Source organism: Lissotriton vulgaris, chromosome 3_1 (assembly GCF_964263255.1).
Source record: "Lissotriton vulgaris chromosome 3_1, aLisVul1.2, whole genome shotgun sequence".
Classification (NCBI taxonomy): Eukaryota; Metazoa; Chordata; class Amphibia; order Caudata; family Salamandridae; genus Lissotriton; species Lissotriton vulgaris.
In genome coordinates, this window is record NC_141689.1 from 1,343,627,426 (window position 1) to 1,343,647,381 (window position 19,956).

Here is a 19,956-nt window from a genome sequence, read left to right on the forward strand (position 1 = left end):
TATTGTAGCATATGCTTTGGTCTCCCCCTGGCTACCACTGTGTATTCTTGCTACTTACCTGCTTTTAATGCAAAGTATGATGTACATTGTGCACATCTCCGGTATGGGGATATCTGTATGTGTTAGTGAGTGTCTTGTAATAAATACATGTTTTTTATGAATACACTGTTTGTTTCTTTTTCACTTAATCTATACCAATAAGATTATGTCCTGCTTTACACTCCTGTGCTAAGCCTGAAGGCTGCTCTTCACAGCTACCACTTAGAGAGCTTTTTAAGGTGGTCTAAGACCACTAAAATCACCACACGGGTTGTCTGGTTTAGTGCAGGGTGCCCACTTACATAAGTGTGCACCACTTACTTAGCCAGCTTCTCACAACCTACCAGTGTGCACCCTGACATTATAGACAAATCCTGTACTACTCTCAGACAACATATACAACTTAATTCCATAACATGCTCTTGTTGGACCCGGCCCTTTTGGCAGGTTCACCCGAGACTTTTTGCTTTTTCCTAGCCTGTTTCTGTGACCTGGTGTTGGTGATTTTAGGCCTCTGCGCACTTTTTCACTGTGGTACAGTATAAAGTGCGTGAGCTCTCTGTGTATGTGTGGTGAGTGACCTGCCCTCCCATAGGAATTCATGGGGAATATGTATGACCATGGTAGTTCCTGATGTGAGGGGGGTGCAGGGTCGAGTTTGGTATGTGCGAACTCGTGAGATTGAATGCTGCGCAATGATATATGCGGCATGATTGTGTCTAGTGTAGAAGTGCCACTTTTAGAAGTTGGCATATTTGTGTAATTTGTGTCTGGTGTGTGATTGGCTGGTGAGCCTGGCTCCAAGAGTCTGGGAGGGTCTGCCCCGGTGGTGAATGGAGTGTTTAGCATGCTGATGTGAGGGGAGGGGTGCACCTGGGCCTGAATAGGGATGGACTTTCCCCACACAATGCTGGCTCCACCCCCTGCGGTGCATCTGATGTCCCTAGCCTGGCCTGTGAAAGGAGTTCCCTATAACCAGTTGTAGCTGGTTCTCACACTGCCTGCACCCTGCTAGACAAAGGATTTCTCTGTATAAAAAGGGGCTGTGTCCCCTTACAAAATTTTCTTGTTTCTGACTTGAATCCTGCCAGGGGCGTGCTGCTGTTTGGGCCCAGGGGAAGGCTTGCCTCCCTGGGCCCTGCCCAGCCCTTGGATGTTTGATGGACCCTGCGCTGGGACCACTCTGCTTTGCCTGGGGGACTGGAGGACTTTTCCTTGCTGATGAGCTGGTTTCTCCAAATCTTAGCCCCAGGACTTTGCTGCATCCTTTTTTAGCATCTGGGGAGCGCTTTTGCTTTTATGGAGTTGGAGCGCTTTGTTGCCCCGCATTTTGCGTGGGGTAAAGCAGGTGCCCACCCTGCATTTGGCCCGCGATTTGGCCGAGTTTGTATTACCCCGTTCTTGCCAGTTTATACCCCTGGCAGGTGCCCACCCACCCAGGGACTTTGTGTGTGCTAGTAAACTGGTGCACTCCGTCGGAGAAATCACTGCGCTGCCCTCCGCAGGCAACCCGGAGCCTGGGGGCTCGTCTGCGGGGCCGCGCTGCTATTGGCTGCCCCGCCAGCCTATCACGAGCTAGTTCCGCTGGGTGGGGTCGCCCGGCAACGAGGATTCTCACAGCCCCTCTTCCCGGGAGGCCGCCATTGTGAAGCCGGCCGAGAAGGGAAGTACCGGCGAAGGCGAGCCTGGGCGGGACACAGAGAGAGCCCCGCGAGTGCCGCTGAACTGAGGGAAGGAAGTCCGATGATGTGTGCGGCAGTCCGGTGATGTGAGGCGGGGCTCCCGTGTTGATGGGAGCCCCGGGAGATGCTCAGGAGAAGACGCCGGCGGAGGAAGGAGGAGGCAGCGTGAAGCTGCTGCCCGCGACCGAGAGCCCGCGAGAAGCCCCCGCCCGGTGAGTGAGACGGGCTGGGGGAGGGCTCCATGGGGGCTACTGTTGGTGCGAGGTACTGTGTCTGAGCGGCCCCGTATGCCAGTGGGCCGCTCCACTGAGGAGCACGGATGCTCGGGCCCAGAGGGGCCCACCCTTTGTGTTAAGGAGGCACAGGATATTGATGGCAGATAGGGCAGCCCCGCATGGCAGTGGGCCGCCCCAACGTTCTTCGCAGAGCCTGAGAAACTCCAACGAAGCCCCCATGATTTCTAGAGCCTAGAGGGCTCTAGCATTTGGCCACAGTTATTTAAAGGGCCCAGTAGGATCCGCAGGGGTCAGTAAGGCTCCGGTTTGGGCATAGTGTTCTCTGAGCCCCGTGGCTCACTCAGAAGTACCTGTAGGTAAAGCCACATTTTTGGGGGCATGATGAGTAGGAGCCAGAGTGCTCCCATGGGCATAGTTGATTCTAAAGCCTGTGTGGCTCCAACGATTGGGCGCAGTTTTGTCCTAGGGGCTAGTGACAGTCCTGTCGCAGAGTTGCTGTTTTTCAGCTGCCCAGCAATTAGTGGGCAGCTGCACCGTTTAGGCGCAATTTGAGAGAGAGTGTCCCTGGGAGTGACAGAGATGGCACAGTGGTGCCAGGCCTGCTACAGCTGTGCAGCACTTAGTGCTAGCTGCAACGTTTAGGCCCTGTTATGGTTCCCAGCTGCCCAGCACTTAGTGGCAGCTGCAATGTTTAGGTTTGTGCCAGTGGCGCACCCCTGACTGGCGCTGCATTGGCAGCGCGCCCTGTCATTCTGGACGCGGGGCTTTTGAGTCCCCCTCTTGTGATGGCCAGTTGGCCTGGGGGGCTGGTATGTGGATAGGGCGCAAGGCCCTAATGGTGATTTTGCTCAATGTGATGATAATTGCCTAATGTGAGTTTTGCGCAATGTGATGTGGTGCTAGGAAATGTAATGCATTTAATAGGATTACGCACCTTGTCCTTACACCTCTGAATGTGTTTTCATGCATCATGTGTTTTTCCTGCACCTCTGAATGTTTTTATGCATCATGTGTTTTCCTTCCCTACACCTCTGAATGTTGTGATGCATCATGTGTAATGTGTTCTTGCTTATACCCCTAATTGTATTGTGATACTTAGGTGGTTGTTCTTTCTAGTACAACTGGTCCTAGTGAGGTCCTGGTTCCCTGCGTGACATTCTCCTAAGGTGGTTAGGGTTGCGTAGGTGGTACTTACTTGTTACCAGTGGTTACTGGTTGTGTGCTATATTTGCTCATTTGTGCTACAGTGATTTTATATCCTATATTCTATGTTCTAGAAGTGCTATTTCTACTAAGTGCTGATTCTGTCACGCGCCCACGTGGTCCTGTTCTGTGTAAATAATCCCTTGTGAATATTGCCCGTGCCAGTTGGCACCATGTATATTGTGTGATTACTATCTGATGTGTTTTGCAATACAGAAGTTATTTTTATATAACCTTGTGTGGAGTTCCTTTTGTGGTGTGCCTAGGATGTTGTTGCTGTTGTGTGCGTGCGCAAATGCTTTACACATTGCCTCCGGGATTAGCCTGTCTGCTCGTGCCAAGCTACCAAGGGGGTGAGCAGGGGTTATTATGGCGTGTGACTCCCTTGCCCTACCTTAGGAATGGTGGTTTCTGCCTGGCTTTGGTGTAAGCCTTAGCCAACCAGAAATCCCATTTCTAATAGCCCTCTTGCTAGGAATGTACAGCCTAAAATCCAAACAACCCTTGAACAAAACCTAGACAGCTATTTCTTTTCCTGGAGCATAGATCTCTGAAAATCGATTTTAAAGTGATCAAGGACGAGTCTTAAAAAGACAGTCTCATTCAGGGTGATCTCGTTGCAACGCTGAAGCATTATCAACAATATGCAGCATCCGAAACTAAAGCAAATAATGATCACGACTCATGATTGCAGGAAATATGGCTATTGCCATCAAGGGACGTGTAGCCCAATGGGAAGACAGGAAACCCTAGAGACTGGATGGTAGTGTTGGTGTTGCAGGACACTTACTTTCACATCCCCGTCCTGCTGGCCCACCAGCGTTCCCTACGGTAAACGGTAGGCCACGAGCACTCTCAGTTTACCGTCCTCTCCTTTAGCCTTACCAACGTCCCTCGGGTGTTCACGAAAGTGATAGCGGTGTTCGCAGCTTATCTGTGCAGATCAAGGGTTCCAGTCTTCCCCTATCTCGAGGCCTGACTGCTTGCTCCAGGCTGTCGTCTCCCACCTCCAGACTACGACCGACATCCTGCATTCACTGGGGTTCTCCATCAACGTGCCGAAGTCACATCTTAGTCCCTCCCAGAAGCTCCTCTTCATCGGAGCTGTCTCGACTCGGTGCAGTTTTGGGTCTATGCTCCCGAACAGCGGGTTCGGGATATTCAGGCTCTGATTCAGATTTTTCAGCCTTTATTCCGAGTTTCGGTCAGGATGGCCCTACGGCTTCTGGGTCTGATGGCCTCCTGCATCCTGCTGGTACATCACGCCAGGTGGCGGATGCGGGCTCTGCAGTGGGACCTGAAGTTTCATTGAAATCAACATCAGGGCACCCTGTCCGACCATGTCCTGATCTCAGAGGGCACTGCAAGACAGTTGCAGTGGTGGCTCACGGACCGCGATTGGGTCAGTGGCAGATCCCTCTCTCTACCCCAACCGAAGCACGTAGTGGTGAAGGATGCGTCCCTCCTGGGATGTGGGGTCATATAGGAGAGGAGGAGATCAGATGCCTCTGGTCTCCGGCGGAGTCCCGGCTCCATATCAAACTTTTGGATCTGCGGGCGATTCGGCTTGCACTGAAGGCATTCCTTCCCTCTGTCTGGGAAAGTGTAGTGCAGGTGTTCATGGATACCACCATCGTCATGTGGTATTGCAACAAACAGGGCGGGCTGTGCGCCTCTGAACATGGCTAAACCATCAGGGAATCACCCTGATGGTTCAACACCTGGCAGGTTCTCTGAACACCAGGGCAGACAAACTCGGCCGTCGGTGCATGATGGATCACAAGTGGCATCTGAATTCGGACGTGGCGCAAGGTCTCTTTCGGCAGTAGGGAGAGCCTTGGGTAAATCTATTTGCCACTGAAGAGAACACGCAATGTCATCAATTCTGCGCATTGGAATTTCCAAGGCGGCACTTGCTCGAAGACTCTTTTCGCCACGAGTGGAGTTGCGGTCTGTTATACGCCTTTCCGCCTATACCACTTCTGCCCAGAGTGCTGAAGAAGATCAGGCCCGACCGGACCCAAGTCATCCTTGTGGCTCCTGATTGGGCACGAAGATACTGGTGTCCCGAGCTACTCAGTCTGTCAATCGATTCCTCGATTCGACAGCCTCTTCAGGGAAGACCTTCTGTCTCGGCAGTAAGAGACGGTCCTGCGCCCGAACCTGTCCAGCCTCCACCTCCATGCATGGAGATTGAGCGGCAGCAGTTGATGCCATTTGACTTGCCTCCTGAAGTCTGTGATGTCATTCTGGCAGCCAGGCCTCCCTCCACTAAAACGGTATACACCTGCAGGTGGACCACATTTGTGGCATGGTGCACAGCAAAGGCGGTGGATCCCCTCGTTCTGGGGTTCTCCTATTTCTTCTTTTCCTGGCCCAGTGGGGCTCTGATCTGGGCACCATCAAGGGATATCTTTCAGCTGTTTCAGCCTTCTTGAGGCTTCCTGATCAGCCTTCTCTTTTCAAGTCCATGTTTGCACAGAGTTTCTTGAAAGGCATAACTCATCTCTTTCCTCCTATTCATTTTGTTATGCCTCAGTGGGACTTGAACCTGGTTTTAACTTGTTTAATGTGCGCTCCCTTTGTGCCTCTTCACTACGGTCCTTTGAGGCTCCTTACTCTCAAAACTGCGTTCCTGGTGGCCATCACTTCTACCAGACGAGTGAGTGAGCTCCAGGTGCTTTCTTCTAAGCCTCCTTTTCTCTCTGTGCATCCAGACAAAGTTGTCCTCAGGACTCGTCCATCCTTTCTGCCCAAGGTTGTCACAGCCTTCCACACCGGGCAGACCATCACCTTGCCCACCTTCTTTCCGCCTCCGCATCCTTAGGAAGAGGAAGAGAGGCTCCACCATCTGGACCCAAACCGTGAGCTTTCCATTTATTTGGATTGCACCAAACTGTTCCGGGTGGATGACCAGCTCTTTGTTTGGTACGTGGGCGCCAGGAAAGGTTGGGCGGTACACAAGCGGACTATCTCCAGATGGGCCGTCTTGTGTATCAAAGCCCGTTATTCTCTAGCAAAGAAGGAGCCTCCAGTGGGGCTGCGCGCTCATTCCTCCAGGGTGACAAAGCAACTACTGCTTTGGGAGAGGGAGTTCTTCTGAATGACAATTGTCAGGCAGCTACGTGGGCTTCATTGCACACCTTTACCAAACACTACTGTCTTAACAATCAAGTCCGAGGAGACGGCTTATTTGGCCATTCTGTTCTCCAGGACTTTCTGGTGTGATCTTGGTTCGCAGACCCACCACTGGGGTTGGTATTGCTGGGGTATCTATTCTAAGGTAAGGAATCTATAACTAACATGTTTCTTTCAGATGAACAAGTTACTAACCTTCTGTAACAATATATCCGTAAGAAACATTAGTTAGTTATAGATTCCTTACCGCCCCACCCATCCTCCCCTTTCAGTGAACTAATTTCTAGGGTTAAGGACATCCTTTCAGGGCCCTAGTTTCGTGCACCAGTGATCAGTGTCTTGCATGGCTCTGCGTTTCTGGCGTGTACAGCGTGCGCGGGCGGCGTCTAATTAGCTGCCGCAACGTCATCTCGGTGACCACAACGCCCACAACCGATGCAGAGCCGTCCGACGCCACATTCCAACGCGCGGAGGTACTGCTGACAAAAAAACTTTCTGGATCCAGTTTGATGCCTGTGGAGTTCAAAGGTAAGGAATCTATAACTCACTAATGTTTCTTGCAGCAATATCGTTACCGAAGGTAAGTAACTTGTTTGTTAATAACTGCACAATCACAATCAACCGGTGCCTCTGAGTTAGCCCGTTTTCCTGAGTATTCGTCTCATAACAGTGATCTAAATAATTACCCTTCATTTTTTACAGTGTGGGTAGGTGCAGATTTTGGACCCTACCTGATCAGGCACCCGGGGAAACCTACGAAAACCATACATTTCTGAAAACCAGATATCTGGGGTAGTCTGGTGTCGCATGACTTGTGATCCTTACCAGGGCTTGTACCCAGAAGGCCTTAAAAACCTCACAATTTGGCTAAAAACACACATTTTCCTCTTATTCCCTTGATGGAAATTTCTGGAATCCGTGGGGAGCCACACATTTCCTACAACCGATAGTTTACCGAAGTCTTCTGACAAAAATGGTACCTCACTTGCAGGGGGAGGGGGGGTCTGGGGGCCTGGGCCTGTGTCAGGAAAGGGCAGAAAGTGTAACACGGACACATTGCATTTCACCACGGAGACCAAGACTGTTTTTGCAGTGTGAGTTGCTGTGGCTTTTAGGCCCTAGCTGACCCGGCACCCTAGGAAACCTACCAAACCCACACCTTTCTGAAAAAACTATACACTCTGTGAATCCAGGGTGCTGTGCCCTGTGTGGCCTACATGGTTTTCTTACCTCCAATGCCCTGCAACCTTAAAGTTGGCCTGAAGCACACATTTTCCACACATTTCTGTGCTGGAATCAGTGGAAAGTCACATATTTCCTTTCATCTAGTGTTCCACCAATTCTCCCTATAACAATGGAAAGTCGCATGTGTGGATGGGCCTACCAATTGCAACATGAGATGGCCCAAAATGCAACATGGAAAGGTAAAAAACTGCCCTTTTTTGTAGCTTGACCAGCTGTTGATTTTGGGCCCTAGGTTAGCCGACACCCATGACACCTGCACATTTCAGAAAAATAGATTCTGTAGTAGGGGATCTCTGTGTATAGTCATAATTTAGTGAATAGTCCCGCCCATGTGCGTGGACCCCGGAGCAATCAAAAATAATCTCTTAAAGTGTCGAAAAAATGAAGAACTGCACAGACATTTAAGAGAGAATTTAAAGACATATAATGCAGCCTAAAAACAGGCTACACTGTCCAGTACTTCAACTAGAAATTCCACCAAAAATCCACAAACAGCAAAGCCTGTCCAGATTTCCTTTGCCTTAGCAGCATAAACCCTCTGAAATGATAGAGAGGAAGACATGGACAGACAAGCCCCATAGGCTGCCATTATGTGGCTCAAAACAGGATACTGTGCCTTTAAGAGAACTTTCCAGAACTTCACAGTATCCCAGAATGCACTGCCGGTCCCTTTTACTTTCAGTTCTTTTTTCCGGCTCCTGCTAGCAGGACCCTGGAGCATTGAGCTCTCCCTTTTAAGGGCTTTTCGGTGATTTTTTTTCACTGCTTTTCTCAGGTTAAGTGCTTTATTGTACTTTGGTGCCTTTCTCCTTGGTTCTTGCACTCTGTTTTTTGTCGAATATGCCTGCTTTATTCGATAAATGCCCGGAGTGCTCCAGGAAGAAGGCCAAATCGGATCCCCATGAGGTGTGTATCCTCTGCCTTCCCTCTTCACATATCCCAGAGGAGTGTGTGATATGTCAAGGCTTCTCTGGCAGGACCCTGAAGGACAGGAAGAAGATCAGACTTCAGGGCCTAGAGGAAAGAAGATTGAAGGAACAAGGTGGGTCTGGAGGGGCGTCTTCTGCCCATGCTGAGGCCTCTGGGGGGCTCCCCAGGGGCAGGAAGGCCAGCAAGGGTCACCATTCTCCGCCTGGGTCTGTTGCGCCCACTACGGCGTCGAGAGGAATGACTACGGTCTGCTCCACATCGTCGGAGACCAATCGACGTCGACGATCGGCGTCGAGGGATGTTACTAGACCGTCAAAGTCCCCGGTGACTGTATCTTCGTCGTCCTCGTCGACGTCGGCGTCGAGCCTTCGACGTCACCAGGAGTCGGTGCTCGCCGTTGAGGCGACGTCGCTGTCGGCGAAGAGGAGGCGTTCGGCGTCGAGGGAGTCCTCGTCGTCAAGGTCGCCGTCGAGGCACAGGTCGCCGTCGAGGCACAAGTTGTAGTCGAAGCACGGGTCGACTTTCAAGGCCCAGGTCGCCGTCGAGGCACACATCGCCGTCGAGGCATGGAAAATCGCCGTCGAGGCATGGGAGATCGCCGTCGAGGTGCAGACGGTCGCCGTCGAGGCTCCGGAGATCGCCGTCGAGGCACCGGAGATCGCCGTCGAGGCGCAGACGGTCGCCGTCGAGGCTCCGGAGATCGCCGTCGAGGCACCGGAGATCGCCGTCGAGGCGCCGACGATCGCTGTCAAGGCACCGACGATCTCCGTCGAGGCGCAGAAGGTCGCCGTCGAGGCGTAGAAGATCGTCGTCGAGGCGAAAGCGTTTGTCGCCGAAGAAGAGGCGCTCGACGTCAGGAGGCCGGCGCTCGCCATCTGGTCGCCGTTCCTCAACGTCGAAGAGAGGCGGAAAGAGGCCTGACGCCGTGGGAAGTTCGCCAACGTCCCAGTCGGGTAAAGATGGAGGTTCGCCGGACTCGGTGTACTCCGAGGTGTATACCCCGTCGGGGAAGGTGACTCCCCCTCCTCCATTGCAGAGAGGCCTCCCCCCGAGGACTCCTACTCCTCCTCCATTGCCTCCACCGCAACCTGGACCAGGGTTACCAGTGAAGCCGCCTCCAATTCCACCGAGGTCGACTTCGTTGCCCATTATTCCTACGCCTCCCAAGGGTACGCCTAAACCGAAGGTCCCGTCCAAGCCCAAGTCACCCGCTCCGGTGGATCCGGTTGATCGCCCTCAGCCGAGGAGGTCACGTTCACGCTCCGGACAGAGAGGAAGATCAAGGAGTCGTCATAGATCCTCCACCAGATCAAGGCGTCGCCATAGGAGGCGGGGGTCTAGGTCCCGCACGGACTCTTCCAGGACCCATTCCTACTCCCCGACCTTATCGGACTCCCCAGAGACCAGGGTTTCTCCAGTGAATGACATTGCCACTTTCCAGAAGGTCCTCCTGAGGGGGGCTGCGAAGTTGGGTATCGCTGTGACGGCTCCTACACCTTCAACGTCAGTGATTTTTGAGACGCTTCACAAGAGGCATCTGTCTCTCTCTTTGCTTCCACTAGTACCTGGATTGAAGGAACCCGCAGAGGAGCTGTTCCTCACACCGGCGGTGGTGAAGGCCGCTCCCTCTCGACTCCTAAAGAAGTACAGGGCCCCGGATTCGGACCCTGCCTTTCTGAGAGTTGATCCGGTACCGGATTCGGTGATAGTGACGGCGGCCAGGAAGCTACACTCTACCTCCCCGTCCTCCGCTGTGCCGTCAGATAAAGAGAGTCGATGGATCGACTCAGCTGGGAGGAAGGCATGTGGGACCGCATCCACAGCCATGAAAGCGTCCAGCGATACAGCTCTGCTGGGACGTTATGACCGGGCGCTGTGGGACTCCCTGCAACAGTTTGTGGAACTGCTACCAAGAGACAAGAGAGAGGACTTCCAAGAGATCCTCAAGGAAGGGATGCTGGTGTCCAATCAGGTCATCAGCGCGGCTGCGGATGTCTCCTTGTTGGCTGCCCATGGTTACTGCCATGGAATCAATCAGCAACGACATGCCTGTCTCCGGCTCACGTCACTCAAGCCGGAGGCCAAGCAACGGGTGGCCAACCTGCCTTTTCCCAGGGAGACTTTGTTCGGAAAACACGCAGATGATGAGATGGCCCACATGAAGGCGGAGGCGGAGACCCTTACGGCTGTGGACTTGGAGAAGCCCAAAGAGAAGAAATCCTACAGGCCGTTCCAAAGGCGCTACGGTGCACAAGGAAGAGGACGGGGGCAATCTTCGGGACAGCAGCAGCAACAACAGCAGCAGTTCCGCAGACCCTTCCAGAAACAACAGAAGGGTATAGGGGGACAGCAGTCCTCTACCGCGAACAAGGGCCCAGCCAGGTCTCGACCCTGAGCGGTTACTTCCCCTTCATCCGTTACCCGCTCTGGTGGGGGGAAGCGTTCAATTTTTTCTGGCAGAGTGGAGAAAAATTACTCAGGACAAGTGGGTGCTGAATATTGTTTGCAATGGATACAGTCTTCGGTTCATCAGCCCTCCTCCAGCGATCCCTCCGGTCAGCCCGCAGTATCAACTGCGCGAGCTCCAGGCGGAGGCCGATATCCTGTTAAGGAAAAGGGCGATACAAGACGTACCTCTGTCTCAAAGAGGAAGAGGTCTGTTCTCCCGGTTCTTCCTGGTTCGCAAGAAGGACAAGAACAAGTTCAGGCCCATTCTGGCATTGCGGCAGGCAAACAAATGGATTCGCAGAGAAAAGTTTTGCATGCTGTCGTTGCATCAGATTTTTCCTCAGTTGCAACAGGGGGACTGGCTTTGTGCCATAGACCTACAGGATGCGTACTTCCACGTGCCCATCGCGTGCAAACACAGGAAGTTTCTGCGATTTCAAGTCGACACCAATCATTACCAGTACACAGTGCTGCCATTCGGGCTGAAGTCTGCGCCCAGAACATTCTCGAAGTGCATGGCAGTGGTAGCGGCACACCTCAGGAAGAACAAGGTGTTTGTCTACCCGTACCTGGATGATTGGTTGATCAAGGCCTTCTCCTTCTCAGAAGCTCAAGCACACTTCCAGAAGACGTGCGTTCTCTAGAACAAGTTGGGGTTGCACATCAACATGTCCAAGTCTGTCCCGATCCCGGTCCAGTGCATTCAGTACTTGGGAGCCACCATCAATACGCTGTCAGCAAGCGTGTCTCCAACGGAGGAGCGACGGCGATCGATCCTTCGGAAGGCTCAGGCTCTTATGACCGCTCCATCTACAACAGTGAGGACGGTGTCGTCTCTACTGGGGTCGATGGCCTCTTGTATCTTCCTCACTCCTCATGCACGACTACGCATGAGACCTCTGCAGGAGTGCTTGGAGGACAATGGGACCAGAGGAGAGGATCTTGGGACGACAAGATACGACTGTCTCTGCATGCTCGTCAGTCCCTGAAGTGGTGGTGTTCAGCGGAGAATCTCCTCAGAGGGGTTTCCTTCCACAAGGACATTCCCACTCAGACTATCGTGACGGATGCTTCTCTCCACGGCTGGGGGGCGCATTCGGGAGACTTACAGATTCAAGGCACCTGGTCTCCGATGGAGTCCACGTATCACATCAATTTCCTGGAACTCAGGACTGTTCACTTGGCACTGAAGGCTTTTCATCCATCCTTCCAGACCACCTCTCTGCTTGTACAGATGGACAATACGACCACAATGTATTACCTCAACAAGCAAGGGGGCTCGTGAGCGCGCACCCTGTCGCGGGAGGCGCAGACAATCTGGCACTGGCTTCTGGCCAGAGGATTGACGATAACGGCTACCCATCTACCAGGTGTGCAGAATGTTCAGGCAGATGCACTGAGCAGACTGATTCAGGAAAACCACGAATGGGTCATAAACGACGAAGTACTAGGAGATGTCTTCGAAAGGTGGGGAACTCCAGACGTAGATCTGTTCGCCACCGCCGAAAACAGCAAATGCCGAGACTTCGCCTCCAGGTACTTCCAGCAAGGGACGCTGGGGAATGCTCTCTGGATCAACTGGTCGAACAGCTTTGTGTACGCTTTTCCACCCATTCCCCTGATTCTAGCGGTGCTCATCAAGCTGTCTCAGTCCAGGGCACGGATGATCCTGATTGCCCCGGAATGGCCCAGGCAGTGGTGGTTCACGGACCTGCTTCACCGGTCTCTCCTTCCTCACATACGGCTGCCGTGCAGGCCGGACCTTCTCACGAAGTTCGGGAGACAGATGTTGCACCCCAACCTCTCGTCTTTGAGTTTGGCGGCATGGCTCCTGAGATAGTGCAATATGACCATTTGAATCTGCCAGAAGATTGCATGGACATACTGAAGGAGTCTAAGCGACCTTCCACTCTGACCTCTTATGCTTACAAGTGGAAGAGGTTTTGTATTTGGTGTGCGTCCAAGAACTTTGAACCAACGACGTGCAAGGAAGATGTCATCCTTCCTTACCTTCTACATTTGGCGCGGTCTGGCCTTAATGTTCATTCCATTAAGGTTCATCTCGCTGCATTTACTGCCTACAGGAAAAGCCCTTCACAGACTTCTTTTTTCCAGATCCCTGTGATCAAAGACTTTTTGGAAGGCTTGAAGAAAGTGTTCCCTCCTGTCAGGCTTCCTTCGCCTTCCTGGGAATTGAATGTGGTGCTGTCCAGATTGATGAAGGAGCCTTTTGAACCCATTCATAAGGCTTCGTTGCAGCACCTGTCCTGGAAGGTGGCGTTCCTCGTGGCCATTAGATCGGCCCGCAGGGTGAGTGAAATTCAGGCGTTGTGTTGCCAAGAACCTTATACTGTATTTAATGCTGCTAAGGTTGTTATGCGTACTCACCCTAAATTTCTTCCCAAGGTTATTTCTGATTTTCATGTCAACCAGACTATAACTTTACCTACGTTTTTTCAGAATCCTTCGTCTCCAGCGGAAAGGTCCTTGCATTCCCTGGATGTTAGGAGGGTGCTGAAATTTTATCTGGATAAGACCAAAGATATTCGTAGGTCAGACCAATTGTTCATCAATTATGGATCAGTCAGGACGGGTCTTGCGACCTCGAAGCAGTCCATCTCTAGGTGGATTGTGTCCTGCATTCAACTGTGTTACCAGAAAGCTAACAAGACCTTAGGGGGTAAACCTATGGCTCATTCCACCAGGGGCAAAGCTGCCACGACAGCCTTGCTCCGTAATGTGCCGATTGCAGAAATATGCAAGGCCGCCACGTGGAAGTCGGTTCATACCTTTGCTAAGCATTACTGTCTGGACACTGATGCCGGAGCTGATGCTCAGGTTGGGCAGGCTTCGCTGCGGAATTTGTTCGCACAATAGTGGTGTTGATTTCTTTCTCCACCGCCGCGTTGGTGTGGGGATGGGCTTGCCATTCTATTCACTAGATTATGACTATACACAGAGATCCCCTACTACAGAAGGAGTAGTTTCTTTTCTGTAACTCAGTTCTGTAGTAGGGGTATCTCTGTTATAGTCATAAGCGCCCACCCTCCTCCCAGATGGAGAGATTGTCATGTAAGGAATGCTACAGGTCTGGCGTGTTACGCCTTCAAAAAGAACTGAAAGTAAAAGGGACCTGCAGTGCATTCTGGGATACTGTGAAGTTCTGGAAAGTTCTCTTAAAGGCACAGTATCCTGTTTTGAGCCACATAATGGCAGCCTATGGGGCTTGTCTGTCCATGTCTTCCTCTCTATCATTTCAGAGGGTTTTTGCTGCTAGGCCAAAGGAAATCTGGACAGGCTTTGCTGTTTGTGGATTTTTGGTGGAATTTCTAGTTGAAGTACTGGACAGTGTAGCCTGTTTTTAGGCTGCATTATATGTCTTTAAATTCTCTCTTAAATGTCTGTGCAGTTCTGCATTTTTCGACACTTTAAGAGATTATTTTTGATTGCTACGGGGTCCACGCACATGGGCGGGACTATTCACTAGATTATGACTATAACTACAGAACTGGAGTTACAGAAAAGAAACTACTCCTACCTGTCGGAGTCTATGGAGGTGTGCTTTGTGTAGATCCCACAATGTTTCATACCCACACTACTCTGCAAACCTCAAACTTTGGCTAAAAGCATATATTTTCCTCACATTTTTGTGAAGGAATTTTCTGGAATCTCCTAGGAGTAACAAATTTCCTTCCACTCAGCGTTCTCCCAAGTCTCCCAATAAACATTGTACCTCATTTGTGTTGGTGGGCCTAGCACCCGTGACAGGAAAGTGCAGAAAATACAACATGGACATAATACATTTTTTCACAGAAACCAGCCATGTTTTGGCAATGTGGGTATCCTTGGATTTTGGTGCTTGTGTCCTCACCCGGGAAAACTCACCAAACATTCACATTTCTCAACACTAGACAACCGAGGGATTCCAGGGTGATATGCCTTGCGTGGATCTCACAAAGTTTTCTTACTCAGACGCCCTTTCAAACCTCAATTTCTGGCTAAAAAGGAAAAAAAAATTCACAATTCTGGGAGGAAACATTATGGAATCTGTGGGGATCCCCAAATTTCCTACCACCCAGCATTCCCATATGTCTCCTGACAACAACACCACTCACTTGTGTGGATGGGCTAAGAGGCTGCAACACAAATTGCCCAACAGCGTTACACGGAGACATCAGCAATAGGGCTAGCTGTTGGAATTGGGGCCACCCATGTAAACCTATCAACCACAGACATTTTTTAAAAGTATGCACCCAGGGGATTCCAGGATCATATGCCTTGCGTGGATCTCATAAAGTTATCTTACCCTCTATGCCCTGCAAATCTCAAACTTTGCCTACAATCGCAAATTTTCCTTAAATTTCTGTTGTGAAAGCTTCCAGAATCATCAGGAATCCTCAAAATTCCTACCGCCTAGTGTTAGCCCACTTTTCACAATAAAAACCTTCCTCACTTGTGTGGCTAAGCCTGGTGCCTGCGGCAGGAACAGATAAGGAATCCTCAGAAGGGGACAGTATATATTTTCCTAAAAAAGAAAAAATTCTGCTGCCGGATGGTGGGCTCATGCCTCGGAACTGTTGTACCCCCTCCCAATCTCCCACCCCCAGCCCCCCAAAAAATGTGCCCGCCATTTTGTTTTACTCTGAGGAAACCATATATGCTCATAAAATAAATATGTCCTGAGGGCAGTCAGTTCGTATATCAGAAAGGTCGACCCCTATACACTATTGCTTCATTTTTTTTGCAAATTTACATTGTATTAATTCGACCAGAAGGTATTGGTGCACTTTAAATAAGCACCAATTACATTACACAAGGTAATTTTCATTTTGTGGCCGTGCGTATGTTTGTTTTCCCCTGAGGGCGCCCACATGTCAGAAGGACTGATCCCCCACACAATATTGCATATTACATGTTTTCTCTGGAGCAAGATTGCGTCAGAGGGGGGGCATTCTTTTAAACGGGGGAATGACCCCCCCCCCCCCAGCTGAAGGGCTTCCCTACCACCCTGAGTATTTGAAGAATTAAACATCCAGTGCCAAGCACAGGAGTTTCCTTTTAGACCCTTCCTAGCATTGGCCAACAGCCGCACTAGGGCAGTAGTGCCGTGGTCCGGTAGTGGCCGAAGCCCACACTCAGTAGGTTAAGGACTGCTTTCCTAGTGGCAGCCGCATCTGCGAGGTCGGTAAGCAAATTGCAGGCTCTTACAATACAGGAACTATGCCTAATCCTTATGCAAGGATGTGGTTGCCATAAGGAAACATCCTAAATTCCAACCCAAGTCGCCGTTCCAACAAGGCCATAATCCATCCAGCATTCGTCCATAACCCTACTAGCAAAGAAAGCACTATGCAACTTAGATGTCAGAAGGATGGTGATATACTACATGCATGAAACAGAAAGCATCGGAAAAAAACACAGATTTTCATCAAACATTCAGCACAGGCACTAGACAGGGCAGTGACGAAAAATACAATTTTGAGAAAGATAGTGTACACCATTGAACACTACGGTCTATCACCTAATAAAATATTTGAAGTGAAGTGTTAGGCTCACTCCACTATAAAAACAGGGTCCACACTAGCATTCATGGCCAATGTGTACTATAGGACTTTATGAAGACAGCTTCTTGGGCTTCAGAAAACACATTCACAGGGCACTGTTGTGAAGTTGAGGCACCCAAGGAGGTGGGTCTAGTGCAGTCAGCATCAAAGCACTTGTTCTCATCCACTCCCTCTCCAAACCACCACCACCGAGGAGGTAACACCACTATGTAATCTACGAACAGAATGTGAATCTAGAAGAGATTTCGTGCCATGGAAGAAAAGTTACCTCTAATATTTATTTTTGCAACTTGAAGCTCTTCTATATTTGCATGGGCCCCTTTTACCTCTCCAGTCAAGAAGGGTAGTGTGAGAAAAAAATCTAAAACTTTGGTCACGTATGGAATGACGTGGGTTTACGATTGATGTCATATCCAAACTCCACCCCACGTCGACGCCCACCAAGAGTAGGGAAAAGTTTTGTTATTCAGCACTTCCGAAACCGACCACTAGATTTTGGACTTATGCACAAGGCGTGAATTTGAAAGAGCTTCAAGCTGCAAAAAACAGATAAGTAACTAGTTTTGTTTCTCTCTCGTACTATTGGTATTGTTAATTTACATTTGTATAGCTTGTAGTTTAACAATATCATATGGTAATATTGTATGGTTGGGCTGTGTTTTTGTGCTGGCAGGTTTCCTTAGGATGTTTGTGACATTCATGCATGCCTTTTGTACTTCGTGCGAGTTCTGATTTTATTCTTACAGTAGAGAGAATTCCAGGTCTACCTTCTCTTTGCCAAGTGCTTACCATTTATTTCTGCTGTTCTCACATTTGTACTTCGGTGGGAAGCTTTGAAGGCTGCTTTTCGTTTCAAACTTTGTGCTTCATAACTCAACCCCGTCCCAGGCATAATAATGGTGATTCTTACACGGACACCTTTATAATCCTGTATTAGCCACAGGTCTAGGGTAATCTAGAACTTAAAATATCATAATCATCCATTTTCCATCAACATGGCATAGACTGCTTCATGCCTTAGCCATCAAATAATTAGAAAATGCACACCAAATGGGCCACTAGGCTCAAAACCTGGGACCTTGATTATCATACCTAAAGGTAGGCTCGTCCGTGATTGGAGGCAGATGCTGTGGTGTGCAGGACCATAGGAGATTGAATCAATCCATATTCTCTCCAAGGGCTGAATTTATCTCTCCAAAAATGCCCTTGTGCATAAAATCATAGGATGCCTTGAGACCATGGTGAACCAGTGGAGCAATGCCTAATGACACACAGGATTGCATTTTAGTCAATAACCCACGCACTGTGCCCACTCAAGAATGGCATGCAACCTTTTTACATATGTACATCTAATAAACAGCCAACACGTCTTGTAGTTTTTTGTGGTCGATGTTGGCCGCAGTTTTATTACCATTATATGAATAATCCTCTCTTTTCTTACAATACCCTGGCCATAATTTTATGACCCTGACCATAAATCACCATTTCGATCTGTCATACATTGTTTATCATAAATCATTTGCTAATCATAAATCATTTGCACATCATAAGTTCGTAAACCACCCTGACGGTTTGTTGTTCAGCTCTTTTGCAGGCATATCTCATTTCTTGCCACTTTTGGGGTCATAAAATTGTTTTGTTGGTTTCCACGCCCCTTGCTTGTGGGGGGTAGTCTCTCCCCAGAGTTAGGCCTCAGCTCGCTACCTTGTTAGTCTCTTCTGTGCCCTTCCGTCTGCTGGGGTCTGGGCGACAGAAGCCGTCTCAGTTTGCTACCCCCTGTTGTCAGGCCTACTCACCCTGCTATAAGGTATCCCGAAGTGAGTGGCCCTCCTCTACACACCGCCCTACCTGTGTAACTCCATAACCAATCATTGTACACCTTCTTATCCGCCTTGCCGTCTATCCAGCACTGTGACACTGTTGTTCCTTAGGTGTGGGCAGGTCACGAAAATCACAGCTGCGCTGCTCCCTCAGCTCCACAATGGTAATAATATGATGCACTGTGGGGAGCGGCGCCTTATAACCCACTGCAAGCTTCTCACCCCAAAGGCGGCTTCACAAATCACCTGCCCCCCACCCCCATTGGCCTGGTGACTCTGCGCCTCTCTGGCACGCCTTTGGGTGCAAGGGGGTAGCCCCCTATGCTTCTGGGCCCTTCATAGCGGCCTAAACTGGATTCTTCTGGGGCCACAGTGGCTGTTATGGCGCTGGCCTTTGAGGCCACCATTGGGGGTGGCCTTTGCAATAAAGGTCCCTTTCTCACGCTCCCTTCAACTCAGAATGAAACATATTGCACCATCCTAGAAACCAACGCTCCACATGTTTGGTTTGTTAAATCGTTTTGCTATAAATGTGCTTTATTTGGGGTCAGACTGTATGAACAAAAATCCACATTGTGTGATGCTGACTGGAACACGAGCACATTGTTGTTTTCAGAGGGTGAATAACGCACTGCAATTGATCTGTCTTTTTGTGGTCGTTCTGCAGGTGGAGGCTGGACACCAGTGGTACCTTCAAGTGATTTACATAATTGGACCGGAGTCCATTGCAGGACCTCGAGTTCAGAGGTCCCTTACCCATCGTCTTCAACGCAGCAGAAGAGATTTAGTGGACAAGAATGGCCGACTTACTCTGGATGACTCCTTGATTTATGACAACGAGGGAGATCCAGTCAAGAATGGCACAAACATGAAATCACTAAGCCTCGAGTTCGAGTCTTCCGCAGTCTCGTCAACACAGACCGGTGCTTCCGTTGGAAATGCTTTTGCTGCAATAATGTTGTTGCTAGTGGTGGTTTTAACCGTTTGCTTTTTAACCAGTAAATGTAGGAAACCCAAGAAGAAACCTGTCAGAGATGATTTGGAGGAATATCCTCTAAATACCAAGTTGGGCGGTTTAAAAAAAAATATAGACCATTCTGAGAAGAATTGTAACAGGCAGCACTGCACAGTCAAGAATATCAACCTGTTACGCGAACATGATATTTGCAAAGCTAAAGGCGTCACTGTCAAGAAAATAAACTTAGAGGTGAAAGTTCACAACAAGCTAAATGATGGAACAGAAGTTTAATAGTGTTCACACATTTTTCATTGGTTTTTATACATTTTACAAAAATAACTACTATTACTTGTATAATCTTGTGTACGGGAAAGGAAAAAGATTCAATTGAGTAATGGACAGGTGTGCCTAACATCATCTCACAACTGAGCTACCTCATCTACCAGATGCTTATGAAACAACCAAACCAGAACATGATTGAGGTTCATGCAGAACATCCTCCCTCAGGTCACTAGTACTTTCATCAGTGCTGCATCCCTCCGTACCCCATTGCATATTAACATACCTTCTTAAGCAAAGTATTTTATTATTCAACGTCTTTGGCACAATCGGTGGCTGAATTCACTTCTAAAACCTACTGTCACCTGGCACAAGTGTTTTACAAGTCAGGTTAATCGCTTGGGTAAATTCGGT

The 19,956-nt window shown here is 49.7% G+C and overlaps 1 protein-coding gene across 1 annotated transcript in view; it reads left to right on the plus strand.

The window, feature by feature from the left end:
• Positions 1 to 19,702, plus strand: part of FRAS1 (Fraser extracellular matrix complex subunit 1) — a 1,404,104-nt gene extending 1,384,402 nt beyond the window's left edge. Inside the window, exon 27 of the mRNA XM_086961814.1 lies at positions 18,973 to 19,702. Within this exon, the coding sequence (XP_086817940.1) occupies positions 18,973 to 19,554 (582 nt within the window). The 3' untranslated portion in view covers positions 19,555 to 19,702. The remainder of the gene's footprint in view (positions 1 to 18,972) is intronic.
• The last annotated feature ends 254 nt before the right edge of the window (positions 19,703 to 19,956 follow it).